A 24,701-nucleotide genomic window follows, 5' to 3' on the forward strand; every position below is an offset into this window, starting at 1 on the left:
GTTATTGGTCTCCCCCAACCAAAGTAAGAAAGCATCATCATCTTTATTTACATACTTTGTTACTTAAAGAGTTAAATGTATCATGTATGTATGTATGTATGTATGTATGTATGTATGTCATTTTGCAATTGGCCCGTCACACTGATAGTGACTAACTGCTACCAAATATTAAAGAGGGCAAGTGAGGGAATCCCGGAGAGGGACGGTGCAGGTCGCACCGCTGATGGCGCGTTCAATCTCCACCATCCAAGATGGATAAAAAGCTGACAACGTCTGTCACAAGGAGCCCGACTCTGTGAAAAGGAGCCCAACTCTACGAAAGGGAGCTCAACTCTGTCAAAAGGAGCCCCGTTGTCAGACAGCCTCTGCAAGAGGGAGCCCGACTCTGTAGAAATAAACATCAAAAACTCCACAAAATTGTAAGTGTACAACAAATATTTGCCATGAAACTGATCATAAAATTTCTCAAAAAAACCTAAATATTCAAATAACAAGTCTTACATAGAATATTAAAATGTCAAATGTTGACAACCCTAAAATGAAATATACACGTTACATATTAAGATTATGGCTCATGTCGGAATGATTGCAAGATGCAACCACAATTTTTACAACATGTAACATTTGAGTCCCTTGAAGTCAAGGTCAAGCCATCGCAACGCAAACACCAAACCTTCTCATGGTCAACCAATGGCAATCTCCTCCTAGCCCGACTAGCACCTCTTTGTAGTTTTCCGGAGTGGGATTTGGAAGTGTTTGGGGAGCTGCCAATAAGTTCTTGCGAGATGTCTATTGTTGCACTTCTTTTGGCACCAATTTGTTGGTTGCGACTTATTGATCTACCATCTTCTTCATTGGTTGATTTTGGTGCACCAACGCAATACACCTTCTCAGCCACATCTTCCAATGTTTGTATACCTTCGACAATAGTTGCACAGTCGAAGGTTCCTAACCCTTGCTCAAGACATTGAAGTGCTTTCATGACCGTTTGTATTTTGGACTTGAATGATTCAATCTTGGATGTTGTGGGGTTTGTCTCCTCTACTTGTTCTACCTCTTCCTCCACTTCTATTTCTGTATTATGGTCCATTCGCATTTGGGTCGCGTGATCTATAAAAGGCAATGAGCCACATAAATGTGGCATATGCCTCTCAATAATCATTCGGATACCGAGTAAATGCTTACATTTACTCACAATGTCTTGGCAATCACAATATGAGCATTGGAGTGAGACATTATACCATAGAGTGGGAGTCGTCATGCTCAAGATTCTAAACCAATATCGGGCCTCGTCAACAATTTCAATTGTGGAAGTATTGTTGACATACCTTTCCAATATTCTCTCCACGTCTTTAAGTCGGGACCTTTGATCCCTACAATTCGTACGGGGTGCAAACCAACCACTCTCACATATTTCTTGTCGTTGCTTGTACCACTCTATTACCGTTCCTCCTATGCAAGTGCCAGTTTCACTATCCCCGATTAAGACATGCAGAAGGTCAGTAATTGATCGGTTTATTCTTCCCCTCAAGGCAGTATACTTGATAAATTGCCAATGTCTTTCCACAATATTGGTAGTGTCAACGTGTCCATAGTTGAACATTCTACCAAACTTGGGCCAGAGTTTCCTCCACACACATGTCAAACCACACCACCCTCCTTCTATATATTGCCAAACACCGGGCTTGTCTGCATATTCTACCTTTAACTCCTCACACATTGCATTGAATGATGATTCAGTAATGCATTGCATCAGTTGGCACATTCGTTGATAAAGATGGCTTCTCTCATTTGCACTTACTTTTGGCAACAAGTTGTCCACCCATGACTTTTTGGCGTGAAACTGACACAACAAAAGTCAACAATGTGTTTGGGACCGTTGCCCATTTACAACAATCCAAGACTGAATTTGGTGAATTAATTTACTATAGTCGTTAATATGACTGTTGAGACGCCATCATTACACGTAGTTGGGCACTTCCCTATTACTGAGTCGGGCTCCCTTTTTTAATGAGTCAAGCTCCCTTTTTAATGACTATTAATGAGTCGGGCTCCACATTAATTAGTCGGGCTTCCTTTTGAATTAGATTCACATTGAGTCTTTTTATGTCTTTGAAGAAGTTTGACATTGAGTCTTGTTATGTCTTTGAAGAAGATTGACATTGAGTCTTGTTATGTCTTTTGTATTGTTTACAACAAGGACTGAAGCACTCTTTCTACAACAACATTCTTTGTTTACAACACTCTTTCTTGGCCTTTCTCAAAAACCATTGCCTTGACTACTTGTCAATAAGCTATTAGTTTTATTCTTTTGACACCCAAAACAATTCCTAGGAGAGAAATACAATTCAAATATACAACCAAAATGAGATTCAAATATTGATTTGATATTACAAAATGATTTTCAGATAGAGTCCACATTGAGTCATATACAACCAAAATGAGATTCAAATATTGATTTGATATTACAAAAAAGTTTCCAATCCGCATGTTTGATGTTACAAAGTACAACATGATTTTCCGCATGTTCGAAGTGTGTCCGCAGTGGCTTTGAAGATCTTTATCGCTCTTGTCCTCAACTTCCTCATGTGTGATTGGCGTGATCTGTTGTACTTGAGCTCTAGATCCAAAAAACGATTTATTGATCGTTGTCTTTCGTATTCGCTGAAGAATGATGTGGTTGTACTCCTCATGAGACCATCTTCCTGTGTAGGCTGTCAATGAAATTAATTTGACACTTGACTCAGCAGTGTAAGAACCATGTAATTTTTTGCCAGCACTTGATTCAATTAATTTGCTGTTTCCCATGGCTAGTTCCATTTGAATGTCATTTGGCAACCATTCCATGGACATTTCAAGGGTCTTTCATCCACACATGAACACGCCGTTTATGCATTCCGTTTATGCAAGTTTAGCTCTTGTTTGGAGGTAAAACTCATTGCACATCCTTCAATATCACAACAATAGGCTCCAAATTCCTCCTCTACATCTTCAACAGTTAGTTTCTTGTCCCTCCTTCGATGTGGTTTACGGGCTCTCCTGGTATCATCCAATATTGTATTATTATAATTTCCACCTATGTTTAGGATATTATCTTCATCCACCTTCATAATCTTTGCAGCATTTCTTGTTCGTAGCCTGGTGTTGGGTCCTTCAGGAAAGAAACCTGCAGGAAGTCATGAAGTTCACAATGAACGTTTTTCGTTTTATAAATAATATATAATTTGCCGTATATGTTCAAAGAACTAAACATCACAAGAGTGTACCTGCATAATCAAAGAGTTGGTCATCTGAATCACACTTAACTTGTGCACGCTTGGATGTAGTCTTCTTTCAAATAATAAGACTCACAACCAGAATGTACATCAAATTGAGTCATATACAACCAAAATGAGATTCAAATAATAAGACTCACAACCAGAATGTACATCAAATTGAGTCATATACAACCAGAATGAGATTCAAATAATATGACTCACAACCAGAATGTACATCAAATTGAGTCATATACAACCAGAATGAGATTCACACAATAAGACTCACAACCAGAATGTACATCAAATTGAGTCATATACAACTAAAATGAGATTCAACTATTTACCAGATATTACAAAAAAGTTGGCAATCCGCATGAGATAGTAAATCAAGATCATATGTTTGATGTTACAAAGTACAACATGCTAGTGATTAAAATAACCCTATGCCCAGAGTCCTTCGTGTCCATTTTGCCATGATTTTCCGAAGGATCTGCACGTCTTCGAATCCAAACAATTGCTCCTTACCCTACACCACAAGATGCCATCAACCTAAGCCCAAATTCAATTCTCATAAATTCAATGCTCATAAATACTTACAAATTGATCGAACTCAAATCCTTGAAAGAACTCCTTGACCAACATTCGAATGGTTTGCATCACGTAATACCCACAATCCTTCCCATTAGGTTGGGTTGGGATATGCAATACCTGGAACCGCTCGTTGTTGATGATGTAATGGTCGTGTGTGGTGCTAGAGATATGTCGTACAGCCAAATCACTCAATGTCTTCATGCCGACAGTCGGATGATTATTTAGTGGATCGCAAAAAACAATATGGCTCCTCACCTTGGCATCGAGACCTATAGGAGTCTGTCACATCTTCAACCAAAGCACCCAATGCCCTGAGTGCAATATCGGAATGAAGACATATTCCCGTTCAGGGACCCGAGTGAGTATGTCTTCACCCTTATCACTTTGGCCTTCTAGTTGTACCCATAGTGGATCCACAATATGAAACCGCTTGTTGATCTCGGGGGGCAACGAGTACTCCATCCATAAGTGGAAGAGGGTCATTATCCATGTGGATGCCATCTCCCCTACAGTGCACAACGAACATAGTTCTACCTCCGTCAAAAAGACCGCTAGATCTAATCGTCGACAAGCCACCTGAAACCTGTTTATTAGGCCATATTAGTCATTACAAAAAAAACATGAAGTTAACTATTGATCTCATGCCCCCACCATAACGGCATACCTAGTGAACTTATTTCTTGTTGTGTTATCCCATGTTTTGGTGATTGTCCCAGGACCAACAAAGACAATACCAATGTCCGCACCCTCATCTGTGTCAGATGATGTAATGAACGACAATTTACGAGGGTCCACTTTTTTCTTGCAGATTTGGATTTTAGGCCTCCTTGGTTGTTGGGTTGTCGATTCTGACAGTTGGTCTTGACCACCATCGATCTCGAAATGTGTCTCATCTTCTGGCATGGGAATTCCATGATTCTTACACTAAAATTCATAAATAAGATTCACACATAATCATTCACACACTAGATTTAGACTCACATAAGATGCACACATAAGCTTCAGACTCAACCGCAATCTTCAAGTTCAATTTTGCCATCCTATGCTCCTTTTCCTCGCCATACCTGGCCATCTGTTGGCAGACGAATTGGGCAATGAAATCGGCCTCCTTGGATGTTCGAAGTGCGTCCGGAGTGGCTTTGAAGATCTTAATCGCTCTTGTCCTCAACTTCCTCATGTGTGATTGGCGTGATCTGTTGTACTTTAGCTCCGGATCCAAAAAACGCTTTATTGATCATTGTCTTTTGTAGTGGCTGAAGAATGACATTTGTTGTACTCATGGAGGTCGATTGCTCTTCTTCTTCTATCTTTAGCCCCCGAGGCAGTACTACACAAATGCCATGTGCCTTTTGTAAGTGAGCCTCCATGTCAGTTTTTTTGCTAAACCATCGTACCTCTTTTCTACATGAATCTTCAATGATACATGTGCGACATTTGATACCTGTCGAGTCTCTTCCTACCTTGAAGAGGGACATGGGGTCCACTACATCAATGGTGTGACATTTGCATTAGAAAAACCCAATATATACTTACTTCAATAATGATTATAAGAATGTACATCAACTCACCATTTACACTGATATCTTCAACACTTGGCCCCACGTCATGTATGGGGTTCGTATCCATGTTCGAGTCTTTAGTAATGATGTTTTCAGCATCCATATTGTTGGATTTGGGGCACCTAGCACCCTTTGTTACAAAAACCCTAAACCATCATTCAAGTTAGCACACAAACATCACTATTTATACACAATATAAAGTTGAGAAATGATCCATGCCATACCTCCCTTCATAGGGTATTGTTTCACCCCAATCCGCATCAAAGTCTATGAAGGTCTTGGACCGACTAGCCATCTGTACAAAACACATGCCATCTTCAAAAACCACCAATGGATCTACGATCATATTTGGACATCATATTTGAAGCAATCATGAGACATATACACAAGTTGTCTATGTTCTCACAAATGTACTACCACACATTTTTTTGTGGATGTACACTCCATTGGGTATTTGATACGTTTTAAATGATAGCCATAGTTCATGAGTCCAGGACAAATAGTTGGTCTTTATGGAGAATCCTAATTTCATTCAGCAAGAATTTATCATTTATCATTTATCATTTAGAATACTATAATGGACACAATGTTTTACTTCCAACTTAAAACATACTTACGTAGACTTACAAAGCACATAACTTTTTTTAGTAAGGCATTCATTACATTACTATTATTTGGGGAGAAAAAACACAAAGAATGTATACAAGATTTGAGATTTGACATTCAAATGTGGGCATCAAAAAGCCCAATAATGCATGAATCACATGGGCAAATTCAAGCATTTAAATATTGGCATTTATGTGGATGGGCAAATTCAAGCATTGTTAATTTAAACATTAACTAATTCACATTTTGGGTTATAAAATGTTTATATTTTTTTGTAACATACATTCCCTTGAGAAAAAGTATTAGTTTTAGGGAATTGTTTTTTTGAAGAATAAAGACCTATTTCTTCTATTGTAGGATAAAAACCTAATATGGATGATAATTGCTTAAATACACATAGACAAGTATTATTTTTATTCCATGTCTACTCAAAATCATGGTTGATTGCTTGAAGACACAATAGAAGGAATAAAACCATATTACGTTCAAGCAATCATCCATATTAGGTTGATGGTTTTTATGACATGGAATAAAACCTAAACCTAATAGAAAGAATAAAAACCTAATATGGATGATGATTGCTTGAATACACATAGACAAATATTATTTTTATTCCATATCTACTCAAAATCATGGTTGATTGCTTGAAGACACAATAGAAGGAATAAAACAATATTAGATTCAAGCAATCATCCATATCAGGTTAATAGTTTTTATGAAATGGAATAAGCCCTAAACCTAATAGAAGGAATAAAAACCTAATATAAGGAATATGATACCTAATAAACCCCTAAACCTAATAGAAGGAATATGATACCTACCAACTAACTACTGCAGGTGCTCGCGGACAACAGGTGTTTTACCTTACTAAAGATGTCTGCAACAGGTGCTCGCAGACAGCAGGTGGTGTGCCTCACTCAAAAACCCTCAACCCTCAACCTCATGCTTCTCGTTTGCAAACAGGAAATAAATGAAAAAAAAGGGTTTTTATCCAAGCAATAAAAACCTAATAGAGGGAATATGATACCTAACAAAAACCTAAACCTAATAGAAGGAATATAATACCTACCGACTAACCACTACAAGTGCTCGCGGACAACAGGTGTTGTGCCTCACTGAAGATGTTTGCACCAGGTGCTCGCAGACAGCAGATGTTGCGCCTTGCTAAAAAACCCTAAATCCTCAACCTCACGCTTCTCGTTTGCAAACAAGAAAAAAATGACAGAAAAGAGGGTTTTTATAGAAGGAATAAAAACCTAATACAAGGAATATGATACCTAATAAAAACCTAAACCTAATAGAAGGAAAATGATACCTAATAAAAACCTAAACCTAATAGAAGGAATATAATACCTACTAGATAACTACTGCAAGTGCTCGCGGACAACAGGTGTTGTGCCTCATTGAAGATGTCTGCAACAGGTGCTCGCAGACAGTAGGTGGTGCGCCTTGCTCAAAAACCCTAAACCCTAAACCCTCACGCTTCTTGTTTGTAAACAGGAAAAAAATGTCAGAAAAAAAGAGTTTTTATAGAAGGAATAAAAACCTAATAGAAGGAATATGATACCTAACATAAACCTAAACCTACTAGACGGAATATGATACCTACCGACTAACTACTACAAGTGCTCCCGGACAATAGGTGTTGTGCCTGACTGAAGATGTTTGCAACAGGTGCTCGCAAACAAGAGGTTGTGTGCCTCGCTCAAAAACCCTAAACCCTCAACCTCATGCTTCTCGTTTTCAAACAGGAAAAACATGACAGAAAATAAGAATTTTTATAGAAGGAATAAAAACCTAATAGAAAGAATATGAAACCAATATAAAAACATAAACCTAATAGAAGGAATATGATACCTACCGACTAAATACTGCAGGTGCTCGCGGACAACATGTGTTGTGCGTCACTGAAGATGTCTTCAACAGGTGCTCGCGGACAGCAGGTGGTGCGCCTCGCTCAAAAACCCTAAACCCTCAACTTCACGATTCTTGTTTGCAAACAGGAAAAAAATGACAGAAAAAAAGGGTTTTTATAGTAGGAATAAAAACCTAATAGAAGGAATATCATACCTAATAAAAACCTAAACCTAATAGAAGGAATATGATACCTACCGACTAACTACTGCAGGTGCTCACGGACAACAGGTGTTGTGCCTCACTAAAGATGTTTGCAACAGGTGCTCGCAGACAGCAGGTGCTGCGCCTCGCTCAAAAACCCTAAACCCTCAACGTCACGCTTCTCATTTTCAAACAGGAAAAAAATGACAGAAAAAAGGGTTTTTATAGAAGGAATAAAAACCTAATAGAAGGAATATGATACCTAATAAAAACCTAAATCTAATAGAAGGAATATGATACCTAATAAAAACCTAAACCTAATAGAAGGAATATGATACCTACTGGCTAACTACTGCAAGTGCTCGCGGACAACAGGTGTTGTGCCTCACTAAAGATGTCTCCAACAGGTGCTCGCAGACAGTAGCTGGTGCGCCTCGCTCAAAAACCCTAAACCCTCACGCCTCACGCCTCATGTTTGCAAATAGGAAAAAAATAACAGAAAAAAAAGAGTTTTAATAGAAGAAATAAAAATCTAATAGAAGGAATATGATACCTAATTAATAACCTAAAGCTAATAGAAGGAACATGATACTTACCGACTAACTACTGCATGTGCTCGCGGACAACAGGTGTTTTACCTTACTAAAGATGTCTGCAACAGGTGCTCGCAGACAGCAGGTGGTGCGCCTCGCTCAAAAACCCTAAACCCTCAACCTCACGCTTCTCGTTTGCAAACAGGAAAAAAATGACAGAAAAAAGGGTTTTTATAGAAGGAATAAAAACCTAATAGAAGAAATATGATACCTAACAAAAACCTAAACCTAATAGACGGAATATGATACCTACCGACTAACTACTGCAGGTGCTCCCGGACAACAAGTGTTGTGCTGGAATGAAGATGTCTGCAACAGGTGCTCGCAGATAGCAGGTGGTGCGCCTTGCAAAAACTCCTACATCCTCAACCTCACGCTTCTCGTTTGCAAACAGGAAAAAAATGACAGAAAAGGGGGTTTTTATAGAAGGAATAAAAAACTAATACAAGGAATATGATACCTAATAAAACCCTAAACCTAATAGAAGGAATATGATACCTAATGAAAACCTAAACCTAATAGAAGGAATATGATACCTACTAGCTAACTACTGCAAGTGCTCGCGGACAACAGGTGTTGTGCGTCATTGAAGATGTCTACAACAGGTGCTCGCAGACAGTAGATGGTGCGCCTCGCTCAAAAACCCTAAAACCTCAACCTCACGCTTCTTGTTTGCAAATAGGAAAAAAATAACAGAAAAAAAAAGGGTTTTAATAGAAGGAATAAAAACCTAATAGAAGAAATATGATACCTAACAAAAACCTAAACCTAATAGAAGGAATATGATACCTACCGACTAACTATTGTAGGTGCTCGCGGACAACAGGTGTTGTGCGTCACTGAATATGTCTGCAACAGGTGCTCACAGACAGGAGGTGGTGCACCTCGCTGAAAAACCCTCAACCCTAAACCTCACGCTTCTCGTTTGCAAACAGGAAAAAAATGACAGAAAAAAGGGTTTTTATAGTAGGAATAAAAACCTAATAGAAGGAATATGATACCTAACAAAAACCTAAACCTACTAGAAGGAATATGATACCTACCGACTAACCACTACAGGTGCTCGTGAACAACAGGTGTTATGCGTCACTGAAGATGTCTGCAACAGGTGCTCGCGGACATCAAGTGGTGTGCCTCATTCAAAAACCTTAAACCCTCAACCTCACGCTTCTTGTTTGCAAACAGGAAAAAATTGACAGAAAAAAAGAGTTTTTAAAGAAGGAATAAAAACCTAATAGAAAGAATATGATACCTAATAAAAACATAAACCTAATAGAAGGAATATGATACCTACCGACTAACTACTGCAGGTGCTCGCGGACAACATGTGTTGTGCGTCACTGAAGATGTCTTCAACAGGTGCTCGCAGACAGCAGGTGGTGCGCCTCGCTCAAAAACCCTAAACCCTCAACCTCACGATTCTTGTTTGCAAACAGGAAAAAAATGACAGAAAAAAGGGTTTTTATAGTAGGAATAAAAACCTAATAGAAGGAATATGATACCTAATGAAAACCTAAACCTAATAGGAGGAATATGATACCTGCCGACTAACTACTATAGGTGCTCACGGACAACAGGTGTTGTGCCTCACTGAAGATGTTTGCAACAGGTGCTCGCAGACAGCAGGTGGTGCACCTCGCTCAAAAACCCTAAACCCTCAACCTCACGCTTCTCGTTTTCAAAAAGGAAAAAAATGACAGAAAAAAAGAGTTTTTATAGAAGGAATATGATACCTAATAAAAACCTAAATCTAATAGAAGGAATATGATACCTAATAAAAACCTAAACCTAATAGAAGGAATATGATACCTACCGGCTAACTAGTGCAAGTGCTCGCGGACAACAGGTGTTGTGCCTCATTGAAGATGTCTGCAACAGGTGCTCGCAGACATTAGGTGGTGCGCCTCGCTCAAAAACCCTAAACCCTCAACCGCACGCCTCTTGTTTGCAAATAGGAAAAAAATAATAGAAAAAAAAGGGTTTTAAAAGAAGAAATAAAAATCTAATAGAAGGAATATGATACCTAATTAATAACCTAAAGCTAATAGAAGGAATATGATACCTACTGACTAACTACTGCATGTGCTCGCGGACAACAGGTGTTTTACCTTACTAAAGATGTCTGCAACAGGGGCTCGCAGACAGCATGTGGTGCGCCTCGCTCAAAAACCCTAAACCCTCAACCTCACACTTCTCGTTTGTAAACAGGAAAAAAATGACAAAAAAAAAGAGTTTTTATAGAAGGAATAAAACCTAATAGAAGAAATATGATACCTAACAAAAACTTAAACCTAATAGAAGGAATATGATACATTCCGACTAACTACTGTAGGTGCTCGCGGACAACTGGTGTTGTGCCTCACTAAAGATGTCTGCAACAGGTGCTCGCAGATAGCAGGTGGTGCGCCTTGCTAAAAAACCCTCAATCCTCAACCTCACGATTCTCGTTTGCAAACAGGAAAAAAATGACAAAAAAGAGGGTTTTTATAGAAGGAATAAAAACCTAATACAAGGAATATGATACCTAATAAAAACCTAAACCTAATAGAAGGAATATGATACCTACCGACTAATTACTGACGGTGCTCGCGGACAACAGGTGTTGTGCCTCACTGAAGATGTCTGTAACAGGTGCTCGCAGACAGCAGGTGGTGCGCCTCGCTCAAAAGCCCTAAACCCTCAACCTCACGCTTCTTGTTTGCAAAGAAGAAAAAAATGACAGAGAAAACGGTTTTTATAGAAGGAATAAAAACCTAATAGAAGGAATATGATATGTAAGAAAAGCCTAAACCTAATAGAAGGAATATGATACCTACCGACTAACTATTGTAGGTGCTCGCAGACAACAGGTGTTGTGCCTCACTGAAGATGTCTGCAACAGGTGCTCGCAGACAGCAGGTGGTGCGCCTTGCTCAAAAACCCTAAACCCTCAACCTTAGGTTTCTTGTTTGCAAACAGGAAAAAAATGACAAAAGAAAAGGGTTTTAATACTTCTCTCAACTAATGAGTAGGGCTCCTTTTCACAAAGTGGAGCCCTTCTTTAATGAGATGGGCTCCGTTTTTAATGAGACGGGCTCCCTCTTTAATTGGCGCACTTTTCCGCGCCTTTTCCACACCCACATTGGACGGTGCAGATCGCACGCACCCTTATTTAGCGACCTGCACCGTCCCTCTCTGTGATTCCCTCACTTGCCCTCTTTATTATTTGGTAGTAGTTAGACACCACGTGTCACACTAAACTCTTCCATCTTCACATGGCTTATGGGCTGCCCGGCTATATCAATCACATAAATGTTGCTCGATGGCTTCTCAACTTTCAACATAGCTCAGAAGCGAAAATCACTCTACCTTGTAAGTGACTCGGCAACATCACTACATCTTTCAATGGTTGGTTGACCTTTGCCCTCATGTTGGTTCCGTTTGTTGGAGAGCAACAACCCCATGCGCAGTTGTGATGTGGACCGTTGTCGTGAAGATTTTCGGCAACAGTGAGAAAAAGTGAAGAAAATGGGATTGAGCGTGCATCTCACAAGAAAATGTATATATGTATATATATATAATAAATGATTGTTAGTAGTATAGCGGTTAGGGACTTTGAGTGAGGTTAGAAGGGTGCAAAGTTTGAATCTTTGTTGGTGGTGCGAATCAAGAGTGATTTATTACCTTTCATTTTGAAAGAAGGGGAAATTAATTACAAGAAACTCCGAAAGCAGGCTCCTCATCTCTATATATTGGGGAAACGAAGGCTTATTTTGGGTTCACCCATTTTGAGTTAGGAGGGTGTACAGGGTTTGGTAGTTTTCTTTTTCTTCTTCTTCCTTCAGCGTTTCTTCTTCTCGAGTTCTTTTGGGTGTTCTTCTTTGAGTGGAGGTTTAGGGTTTCTCTTGGTTCTCCTCTCTCCTCTTAATTAGAGTTTATTCATCTTCTTCTACTTCATCTTAGGGTTTCAACTTGGGTTTTTCCACTCCCTATTTCGGATTGGGGTTTCGGGTTTCTTTTTCTCTCCCAACTTCTTGTCATGGTTGAAAGATTTGGGGTTTCTTCTTGTGGTCATTTTCATTTAGTTCGTCTTGCGAGTTGAGAGATTTAGGGTTGAGCTTTTCCGTCAGAAGCAAGCTACTCATAGCTCTGTCCATGTTCCTGTTGTCCAAAGGAAAGAGTTTTATCTTTGTGGCATCTTTCGCTTTTTGTGTCAGTTGTTGAGGATTCTCAACCCTCGCACTCTAATTCCATGAAAAGAGATATGCGCGGAAGTGTTATGCGAAACACAAAGTACACATTTGATTGTCCGAAAACAAAACAGATAGGGAAACACAGAGGTAGAGTGGGAGAGACAGAGTGAGCAGACAATAACATAAAACTCTATTACAAAATGACTTTGTACATACAAATGTGCTCACAGAGCACTTTTTATACAAGCCTCTGACATAGGCTTACTCAAGTACTGATAAGTACCTGAATGCTCATAACTAAGCATCTAACATTGACTCCCAAAAATATTCCTATTACTATAAACAGGTGCATCGATCCTAACGGCCTTCCAGCTCCTCATCGATCTGGCCTAGTCGATAGACACCAATCAGACTTTGTCTAATCCGACTCTCGGCTTCCTCAGTCGATCGGCCTTCGTCCAATCTACTCTCAACTTCTTCAACCAATTGGCCCATGTTGAGCTTGTCTCTCAACAATTTCCAAATCCAATATTGCTACACCACATAACCTTTTGGGAGTAGCCAATATAGCAATGGGCCTGGTTTCAGCTCAAACCAAACCAAACCGTTAACGTGGCTTAACGGTTTAGTGGTTTGAAGATAAATAAACAATTTGGTTTGGTTTCAAATGTTACTGTTCAGTTTAGTTCCAGTTCAATTCAGTTTTGAATGTCATGGTTTATCGACTTATCAGTTTTAGTTTATGTGGTTCGATTTAAAGGTTTATAGGTTAAAAAATACTCCTAAAGTTTCCCTATAGGCTTTAATTATCAACTTTTAATTTTAAACCCTAGTTTTAATTTATTGAATTTTATATGCATTATATGCAAAGTCTCCTTTTGATTTATGATGATCAAATTTATGATAAGTATGATCACCCCATGAGTTTTTAGCTATAGGTACTTACATTAAATAGTCAGTCCGAAAGGCGATGTAACTACTCTCATTTTCTTGAACTTGATCGGAGGGAGATTCCCCAATCTATGTATAAGCCTCCTTGTACAGTCTCTTTGTAATAATCCTTCCTAACTAATGGAAAAGTAGTTTCATTTTGGAAAAAAAAGAAAAAAAAGTATGATGACCAAATTTATAATGATTTTGTTGAATAGCCTCGAATTATAAATTTGTTGAATTATTCGAGGCAACAACATTACTTAGGGAGAAGTTCATCGATTGTGGAGTTCATGTTTACGAACCAAGTTTGGTGAGATGCAAGAAATTTGGAGGATTCATTGGAATTCTGGTGCAGAAGCTTAAAAGAAAATAACAACTCGTCATGGCTACAACTATAGATTGACACATGCGCGATATTTGTGATATTCTCCATGCGCAATATTCTCAATATTCGAGAATACGAAATGGCCCCAAGAATATTAAAAAACCATTTGTTTTACAAAATAAATATAAAATATTTATTTATTTATTTAAATTTATTTATTTTACCAAAAAAAGAACAATTATTCATTAATAGATTATAGTATCAAGAGAGTTTATAAAACTTATTTTAATTAATCAATCAATTAATTAATTTTTAAAAAACGAATATTTTTATATTTATTATACAAATATGATTAGTATGAACTTTGAATATATGATTAGTTTGAAGTACTATTTTTAATGTCAAAATAAAAATATTTATAAATTTTGAGGGAATAAAAAGTGAGAAATTAATGAGCCTTTATTTTATTTATTTATTAAAAATAAAACGAATACCTATAATTTATACATTTATACATTTATTATAAAAATTTTGTAGTGTCAAATCCCCAAGTCCCTCTTTTATTATCCCTATTTATTGTGAAGTTCCTTTTTTTATTATAGGAAATTAAAAAAGACAGAGTTTTTTTTTTTTTAGTTAAACGAATACATAACCACCCATTCGTATTCGTATTCGTTTGCATTCGAATGAGAAACCCGACGAATGCAAATATGTCAATCTATGGCTACAACCATTGTAATGTTGTTAGCCTATTCAGGTTGGCATGTATGCAAAATTTGACTAATGAAGCATATTTTGTTGTGGAAAAAAACACCATGTGTTGCAATTGCAAAGACACTAAAAATGCAAGGAGATTCTGAAAGGACGTTGTCGTAGTGTCTTCCACACACTACGTGAAAACCATAAAATAATATAACCGATTTAATTAAATATAAATAAATAAAATAAGAATATCAAAATATTTATCACGTGCATAGGGCAAGATTCGAACCTTGTACCTCCACGTAGCAAAACCTCAACTTTACCATTATACTACCATATCTTTAGTGTTCTACAAATAGATTTAATAACTATAAGTTCTTTATTTGCGCTTACCTTTATTAAAAGGTAAATCATGCATTTTTAGAGTGAGTGAATATTTTATAGAAAAACGCAAGCAACTAAAAAGTGACTCATGCACATCTAGCGTGCATGAGCACTATATTTAGCAAATAAAAGCAAGGATTAAAAAAAGCATCGCATGCACATTTAGTGTGCATGAACATATTAGAAAAAAAAGCATGTAGTTATGCATAGTCTCTCCCATCACTATATAAGGATGGGGAGCACATTGTAGTTATTGTTGATTTTTTTTCTATAATGATCAATCAATCTAAAATATTAGTGGGATTCACGAATTTGCTAAAATAATTCTCTCTTACTACCTAAATATTGACTAAATATACTAAACTCGTGGGATTCACGAGATTCTTATCTTATAACTCTTTATACCTATTCTTTACTAGCCTTATTTGTATTTTTCTTTCTCCTAGTCCAAAACCTCGGCGGTTCCCACCCGACTCACGCAACGATCCGAAGCCAAAAGGCACAACAACATGAGATGCATGCTAAGATTGAAAGAAAGGGGTTGTTGGAGGAAACATTATTCTTGGATGCCGAATATGACTAAGATTGGCTAGAAAAATAATTTATCTTTACCTAGAAAGATTGGCTACAGTCATTCAACATGGCTACACAATATTCATTGTAATATTGGATTATCTTGTATCTTGCCTTTGGCCACTTTAATTTTAATACCAATGAAGGATAGTTTTTTATGAAAAAAAAAATTATAATGATTTTCTCACACAAATTTATAATAAGTATGATGATCAATTGTTAATAATCAGGTAATTAACTAAGGGTTAATTAGTAACTAATTATGTGAGTAGTTAAGCAACGGAAGATTATGTGATATGTGTGTGTGTGTGTGACAAGAAGAGAGAGAGGAATATACACTTATGAACAATAATGTAAATGGGGGATGATTAACAAGAGTGTAGGTAAAGACCTTTCCTCTATATTAATTAGCGTCATCAAATACAAAAATACCCACAATGAGGTATAGAGTAACCATTCGGTTAAGTGTGTGCCCACTTAAGTGCACCATTCTATTAAGTGTGCTTTCTATAGAGGTCAAAATCCAGATAAAAAAATTTACATTCATGATGAAATTACATCAAACGAAATTAAAACTATGTTCCAAACATTCAAAAAAACAATAAAAGAAATGAGTTTCTAACAAAATAAATAAATTTAAAAGAATTTGTTACGTGATGGTGGGTGGGGTCTCCTAGAAATGCACAAAGAGAAATGCAAGGAAAAAAAGAACCAAATTTTGGAATTGGTCTCTCCAATCGTAGTGTGCGTGTGCGTGTGCGTGTTATGTGTTGTATATGTGTGTGTGTGTGTGTGTGTGTGTGTTTCTGTGAGTCGGTAATTTTTTATTCTCCTTAAAGAAAATAAACTTTCCTACTTAACCCAATTATCTTTTTCCTTTTCCTTTTCCTTATTCATTCATTCTTAATTATGTTTCTTTCTTTCTATCCCTCCCTCACTTTCTTAATTTTCTTTCTTTCTCTCCATCTCTCCTCCCACCGTCGCCGCTGCCACCACCTTCGTTCATTCTTAATTTTCTCCTTCTTTCTTTCTCTCCCTCCCTCCCTCCCTCCTCCCTCTCTTTCTCTTTTTGTGCATCTCGTTTATTTTCTTTCTGTTCCAGCCTATGCTTTCTCCGTTGCTCCTCCTCTCTCTTTTCCGGTCTCCTCCATCTCCATTTGTACTATGATTCCCCAAACCTCCTGCCACTAGGAAGAGAATGCAAGGAAAAATCTCATCATATCCAAGGAAGTTCATTAGGTAGGCCTAACAAAAAGGCAAAAACTCAAGGTAATATGGAATCGGGAAAAAGTGATATCCAACAAGCGTATGTTGAAACCATAAACATTTCAGGTCAATTATATCACATTAATCGATCACTTTTCTAATGAAGAAACATATGATACGAACATAGAAGGAAAAAATTTCAAGAAACCTTAAAAAAATTCAAAAAGCCCCCAAAATTTTCAGAATACCCCTAAATGTGCAGCTCGGTTAAGTGCGCACTTCACCCATGCATTCAAAGTGCGAACTTAACCGAATGGTTATTGTATATACATCTCATGTGCAAAGGTGCACATGTGTGAGTAGAATATAGGTACAAACGTGTAAGTCTTATAGTAAATGAACATGGGAGTGGAGGATCTACAATGTATCTCACTCAAGTACAAAATCGTATTTAAGGCTTTAAGGTCAACACAATAACTAGATTCTATCTAGCTAACTACTACGTTACGCATGTTGACACACTAACTAAATCTAGTTGAGCTTGGTATCTCAACATGCCCCCTCAAGCTTATGTGTGAGGCATCTGACATCCGGTTTGGCTTTCGGCGTTGTCCGGCTTTCGATGTCGGCTTCTATTCGACTTTCGGCGGCGTTGGTGACAGTATTTTCATGGCATGTTCGGTTCCTCCCCCTCAAGCCTGTGACGAAGGCTTGTAGCATTAGAGGGTCGAAGGTTGAGTGCTTCCATCTATCGCAAGTCATGAGCCACTACAATAGAGCTCTCAGGCTCTTGTTCGACTGCTACCTTCATCACGAAGGCATAATTATGGGCCATATACTCATTGCAGTCGAGCCGAGTGATGTGATTCTTCTCTCTAGATGAGTGTCGAAGTTTTTCTCTTGCCGGTGTGAGCGCCTTCTTTACTCCGGGTGTACGCATGATGGGTACACCAAACTCACTGTCTAGTGAGGGAGCCGACACGTCCGAATCACTGTCGTCGGGGTGGTCGACTACATATTCGGGCATCTTACCTTTGCCTTTGTCCAAGTTTGGACTTGAAAGTGACCAAAATAGGCTCATGTGGGCCACATAGCTCGGTATAGCTTGGATTGTCCTTTGGTGAAGGACTTGGCCGAATATCGTCCTCCGAGTTGACATTCAACTCTTCCTCGGTCGGGTCGGATGGAGCCGAATCAAGCTTATACCAAGATGTCGATTCATCGAAGACTACGTCTCGACTCACCCGAACCGCTCGGGTCGAAGGGTTATAGCACTTGTATGCCTTATTCTCGGACGAGTATCCTACGAGGATACATTTCTCCGACGTCGCGTTGGGCTTCTACCGGTTTTCGTTCGGGATGTGTACATTCGCAATGCTTCCGAACACCTTGAGGTGCGACATGATCGCCTTCCTTCCGACAAGGAGCTCGTATGGAGTTAGCTCATGTACTCCATTAGTGGTGCATCTATTCATGAGATAGACGGTAGTGGATGCCGCTTCGGCCCAATAGAAGTTTGGCATGTGCTTTGCATACATCATGGTGCGTGCTACCTCGAGTATGTACCGATTCGTCCTTTTGACAACTCCATTTTATTGGGGTGTGTGTTGGCATGAGAATCCTCTCCGAATGCCTTCACCTTGGAGGTAGGAGATTAATTCGTTGGAAAAGTACTCCTTGCCTCCATCCAATCGTAGGCATCGAATGTGCCGACCAGTTTCTTTTTCGACTTGGCCCTTGACCTTTTGGAAGTGGGAGAACACTTCGCTCTTCTTCTTCATCGAAAAGATCCACATGTAGCGGGAGTAGTCGTCGATGAAGGTGATGTAGTACCAGCATCTGCCGATCGTCGACATTTGAACTATTCCCCATACATCTGAGTGTATGACATCGAGGAGGCCTTTGTTTACGTAGCTCTCCTTCAGGAATGGGAGTCGATGTTGTTTGCCAAGTTGACATGCTTCACATACTCGGTTGACTTGTTTCGACTCGAATGTCGGAAGTCCAATGATGACTCCCTTTGATTGCATCACTTGGAGCCGTTGGAGGTTGATGTGGCCGATTCTCTTGTGCCACAACTCGATGCTTGTCTCAGATTTGAGACATTTGGCATACATGGCCGATTTCACCTCGTTCGAATCAAGAATGAACATTCCACCATCTCTCCGTCCTCTAGTTATGAGTCAGCCATCTTTCTCAATGAAGCATCCTTCGTTGTTGAAACGAACTTGCATGCCTTGCTCCACAATTTGGCCTACCGAGACCAAATTCTTTGTTATGGTCGGAACGTGCAAGACATTCTTGATGCAATTGTTTTGGCCGTTGTTACCGAATGGAACGTTGCCGATGTGCCGAATGGGATGTGTGGTGTCGTCTCCCATCTCTACGAAGCCAGGTCGATCCGGCATTCTTAAGTCACGAAACCACCCTTGGTGTGACGTCATATGATGTGAGGCACCAGAGTCGACGAACCACACCTCTTCCGAGTTGGAGGTACTTGTGGAGTCAGAGGCCGTCATAGAGTTCGCTCTATGTCTCATTACGAATAGCCCACCATAGTCATCGTATTCGAAGTTGGTGGCATTATTTGTGAGTTGTCGGCTTGTCGAAGCCGACTCACTTCTCTTCTTCTAACACTCCTTCCGAGAAAGTGAGATTCGTTTATACCTTTCTTGATAGGGAGGAGTTGTACGCCGATTCTATCATGATCCTCATGAAATGAGTACTTTTTATCGGAATCGTTGAAAACTCCTGAAAGAATCGGGACGTGACTCATATCGCGTACAACATGAATAGAGTTGTCTATAGTGGTGACCAATTTTGCCACAATAGTTGCAAGTAATGGGCCATGTTTGCTGACCTTGTTCGGCATGGAAGCTCCCCCTTCTTCCGAAGGTTCCTTGATAGCTTCTGTCTTGTTGTTGACAGTTTGAGCTCCCTTCGTTCGATGGGTCGAATCGACCTCTTCTACCGCCTCAACCTCGTCCTCGGCCACCATCTGAATTCGAGAAGAACACTTGCCCTTCCAAAGTCTTGGTCTTGGTTCAAACGTGGTTTTCTTCAACCAATAGCATTGATTGAAGGTTGAAGAACACAGGAGGGTTTTCCCTCGCCAAGATTGTCGTCCTCAACGAGTCGAATCATTGTGTGAGGCTGCCCAAGCATACTTGAACCATCTCATCTTTGTTGATGTTTATGTTGATGGAGCCAAGTGAGTCGCAAATGCTCTTAATCTTGGCGGTGTAGTCCGACACAAACATATCTTTTTGTCATATGTTGTTCAACTCTTGCCGAAGTTGACGCTTGCATGCTGTCGTATTGGCGGCAAAAATCTTCTTCAGATTCTCCCACGCCTCTTTAGGCATATTGGTGTCTCGAATGTGGCTAAGCATGTGATTGTGGGCACATGTTGCCAAGCAATACATGACTCGACTCGCCGCTTGCTCCCATGTTGAGTAGTCAACGTTCTTTGGGTCGGGTCAGATAAAGCTTAATTGGACTTATACCAAGATGCTAATTCCTCGAAGACTACGTCTCGACTCACCCGAACCACTCGGGTCGAAGGGTTATAGCACTTGTATGCCTTCTTCTCGGATGAGTATCCTACAAGGATACATTCTACCTTTGCCTTTGTCCAAGTTCGGACTTGGCCGCAACGTGCTTTGGTCGCGTGAAGGCTCATGTGGGCCAGTTAGCTTGGTAGAGCTTGGATTGGTCTTTGGTGAAGGACTTGGCCGAGTATCATCCTCCCAGTTGACGTTCAACTCTTCCTCGGTCGGGTCCGATGGAAGCACTCGGCCTTTGACCGTCTAACGCAACAAGCCTTTGTCATAGGCTTGAGGGGGAGTGTAAAAAGGTATTGTGCTGAAGCTAAGATAAAACCGGCTAGTTCGGATAACAACAAAACACAGAACGAAGGTTTAATGGAAAGCTTGAATACACAGGAGAGACAAAGAGAGCAGAACAATAAACTCAATTCAAAATAATAACACTTTGTACATACAAATGTCCTACAAAACACTTTTTATACAAGTCCTTAAAAGTATTGGCAAGTACTTCAATGCTCATACGAGGGACTAACACTAACTCCAAGGAATATGCCTATGTACTAGGCTCAGACCGTAGGCTCCAACGGCCTACCGATTCTCACTATTCTGGAGTATGATCCGGTTCTCCGATCCGGATCCGGTTGAGCTTGCCCGCTCAACAAGGAGGAATCGAACCTGCCATGAAAATGCTGACACTGACGCCGCCGAAAGCCGAACAGAAGCCGACATCGAAAGCCAGACAACGTCGAAAGCCAAACCGGATGTCGAACGCCATGCACTTGAGCTTGATATCTGAACATCAATATCTGTCAAAAATGGTTTGGTTTGGTTTGGTTCTAAATTTTCCTTAAACAGTTTGGTTTCTCCTATTTTTTAAATGGTTTGGCTCCAAATGGTTCGATTTCAATGGCTTCATAAATTTTAAACAGTTTGGTTCAGTTTTTACTATGAATAAATGGTTTGGTTTGGTTTCAAGGCCAAGAAACCGAACTGAACCAGGCCCATTGTTAGCCAAATGGTCCCATGAAATCCATGTAACTCCCATCATTTCTCCCTTCCGCAACAACATGAACCGAATAGGTTATAACATGTTTTGTAATGCCTTCTTAGTCCAAGGTAGTAATGATAAAAAATATAATAACATGGGTATCAAGATACATTGCACCACTTTGAGTCATACATGAAAGGGCCATAATTGAGACTTCCAATACATAACTTTGTCCTTCAATTTACTACCAATCCAATCAATCAATTGAACATTTGCAACATCAACACCAAATGGATAGTTAACCCAAATGTCGATAAATTGATCCTCATGTAATCACCGACCTTCGTCATCCCAAACATTCCAAATCACTCTCCGTACAAGAAATAAGACGAGACTTCCTCCAATTTATATACAACCTTGAAGCCAAAGCAAATTGATCCCAAACTTGCATACTCCTTTCAAGATTTTCTTTTGAGGCTTGTAAAAACATAAAAGAACCATCAACCAATGCTTGTGCCACCAATTGTCAACTTAAAGGACGATGCAAACCCACAATACCACCATTGGTCGTAAGATTTGACAACATTACTAACAAAGGATGTGTAACAATAGCAAATAACAATGGGCTTAATAGACATCCTTGATGCACGGATCTAGTAAGAAACAATTTCGGAGTAACTCCACCACTAAGCATTACACGTGATGTTGCATTTTGCCCTAACAAAAAGATAAGTTGACACGTACGATGATCAAACCCCATATTGTAAATCACACATGAGAGGAAAGACCAATTAACATGATCATATGCTTTTTCCAAATCTAATTGCACCATAACCATTTCTTGATGGGTATGTCAAGCATAATCGGTAGCCATTTGAACATTCAATACATTATGCAATATATTTCTACCTACGATAAAACCATATTGATGTAGATGAATAAATTGATGTAAGAAATTCTTAAGTCTATTTGATAATGTCTTTGCAAACACTTTCTACAACCCTCCCATCAATGAAATAGGCCTCTATTGATGAAATGACTCCGGAGATATTACCTTTGGTATCAATTTGATTAGGCCCACCTTCCAACTCTTAGGCATGAAACCATAATCCCAACATTGTTGAAACATTTGTGTGAATAGACTCTTAAGCATGCATTGCCAAGCATACTTCTTCAAAACTTCATTTAAGCATGAATAAATTGATGTAAGAAATTTGTAAGTTTGTTTGTTAATGTCTTTGCAAACACTTTGTACAACCCCCCATCAATGAAATAAGCCTCCATTGATGAAATGACTCTGGAGATGTTACCTTTGATATCAATTTGATTAGGCCCACCTTCCAGCTCTTAGGCATGAAATGAGAATCCCAACATTTGTGTGAATGGACCCTTAAGCATGCAAGCATACTTCTTCAAAACGTCATTTATAATACCATTCCAACCAGGGCTTTTACCATTTGGAAGGTGTAACAATACCTTTTACACTTGAGCTTCTTCAAAATCAACATTCAATTCTTGACAAATATTTGTATTGACGACACAACCAATTACATTATAAAACTCTTGTCATGCTTTCAACACATCCTCATTGATAATCAACTTTAACCCAATCAAATTCTTAAAATGAGAAATACATAACTCAATAACCTTGATTAGGTCTACAACAATGTCATCCCCTATCTTTATTTGTACCACATTTGGAAGTTCTCTCTCTCTCTCTCTCTCTCTCTCTCTCTCTCTCTCTCTCTCTCTCTCTCTCTCTCTCTCTCTCTCTCTCTCTCCACCCTTTTTCTACATGTCTAAGGGATTGCAATTATCCCTAGACCATAACATGGATTTGTAATACTTCACAATGTCCGAAAAATAACATGAAAGGGGACCATTGTCTCCTCGTCACATAAGCCCAAAAGGGACATATAAAAGATATATAATTCACCTCTTAGGCCATTGCATATTGGCAATATTGTGGCGAAGATCATGAGTTGCCAAGGACCAACTTTGAACACTTGGTAGAAAACTTGTGAAGTAAGGATGAACAATTGCATGTAACTCGAGTCACACTTAGAAGAATATATTGGAATGTGTTGATGGCATGGGTACACACTCAAACCTTCCCAAAAGTTTGATTTGCATATTTGAGAAGTGAACACTTTTTGTAACTCTAAGGTAATATGTGGCGATGAATTATCAAGTGTTGGGCATATCCACTCAAGTGGAGCCCATGACACAGAGCCAAAGGGTTGATTGAGAATCGGTTGCGTGTTAGCAGTCAACTAAGCATACAGCCGATTGAGAGTCGATTGGGTGCCGAATCGGCTCAGGCCCAAAAAGGGGAAAAGTTATAATTATGTATGATTATATTTATATATACATGTGTGTGTGTGTGTGTGTGTGTGTGTGTGTATACCCTTTTTCTTTTGTATGTGTTTTGGGTGTGTGTCTTTTTGTGTGTGTGTGTGTGAACACATGTACATAGACGTTGGACAACAAGGAGAAAAACATAAAAAGGAGAAGGGGGAAACAGAGCGCGATCTGATTTTTTTTTGAGAGAACACAGAGCAAAACAGAAACAGAGAGAAAAAACAGAAAATAGAGAAGAAAACAGAGAAGGAAAGAGTGAGGAGTTGGTCATGTTGACAGAGAACCACGACTGTGCAACACCTCTCCTATCTACTCGCATCAGGCTACTTCGTTTCATGTTGTTTAAACTTGTTTCCTATTTTCCTGGTTTTTCTATCCACCCAGTTGGGTGAAGAATAGTAAGGTTATTTGCTTGGTTTATCCACCCAATTAGGTGAGGATTGTAGCCAAGGTTGTTGCCTTGAAGCTAATATATTTCCTCTAGACAAAAACCTAGAGAGACTAGCACATTCCTTGTGCTTATTGTTGTTGGTTTATCCACCCGATCGCATGACGATTGTAGCCAACATTGTTGCCTTGAGCTAGCACATTCCTTGTGCTTATTGTTGGTGTATCCACCCAATCGGGTGAAGATTGTAGCCAAGGCTGTTGCCTTGAGGCTAGGACATTTCTCTAGTCAAAACCTAGAGAAGTCGTACTTAGTTTGTAATCTTTGTTATTCTATCCACCCGATTGGGTGAAGGTTGTAACCAAGGTCATTGCCTTGAGGTAGATACACTCTTCTAGTGAGGCCGTATTCCATTGTACTCAAAATTATAGCGAAGTTGTTTGGAACCTACGGTTCA

General features: G+C 39.2%; 1 protein-coding gene across 1 annotated transcript; it reads right to left on the bottom strand.

Moving 5' to 3' along the window:
* Positions 1-4,130: 4,130 nt before the first annotated feature.
* LOC147866288 (uncharacterized) lies at positions 4,131-4,920 on the bottom strand. The gene is made up of 3 exons (XM_087316738.1): positions 4,843-4,920; positions 4,513-4,772; positions 4,131-4,431 (listed from the first exon to the last, which is right to left on the bottom strand). The coding sequence occupies exons 1-3, from the start codon at positions 4,918-4,920 to the stop codon at positions 4,131-4,133; spliced, it is 639 nt and encodes a 212-aa protein (XP_087172864.1).
* Between the last annotated feature and the right edge of the window lie 19,781 nt (positions 4,921-24,701).

The sequence above is a fragment of the Azolla caroliniana genome, unplaced genomic scaffold, assembly GCF_043228905.1.
Source record: "Azolla caroliniana isolate FFs.n. ecotype wild unplaced genomic scaffold, voAzoCaro1.0.p SCAF_3, whole genome shotgun sequence".
Classification (NCBI taxonomy): Eukaryota; Viridiplantae; Streptophyta; class Polypodiopsida; order Salviniales; family Salviniaceae; genus Azolla; species Azolla caroliniana.

What these genes read in the sequence shown, in the direction of transcription:
- LOC147866288 (XM_087316738.1), bottom strand. Translation starts at nt 4,920, where the DNA reads ATGGCCAGGTATGGCGAGGAAAAGGAGCATAGGATGGCAAAATTGAAC. An exon ending in CGGTTGAGTCTGAAGCTTAT is followed by an intron (nt 4,773 to 4,842) that starts GTGTGCATCTTA and finishes TATGAATTTTAG; the next exon opens with TGTAAGAATCATGGAATTCC. An exon ending in ACAAGAAATAAGTTCACTAG is followed by an intron (nt 4,432 to 4,512) that starts GTATGCCGTTAT and finishes CCTAATAAACAG; the next exon opens with GTTTCAGGTGGCTTGTCGAC.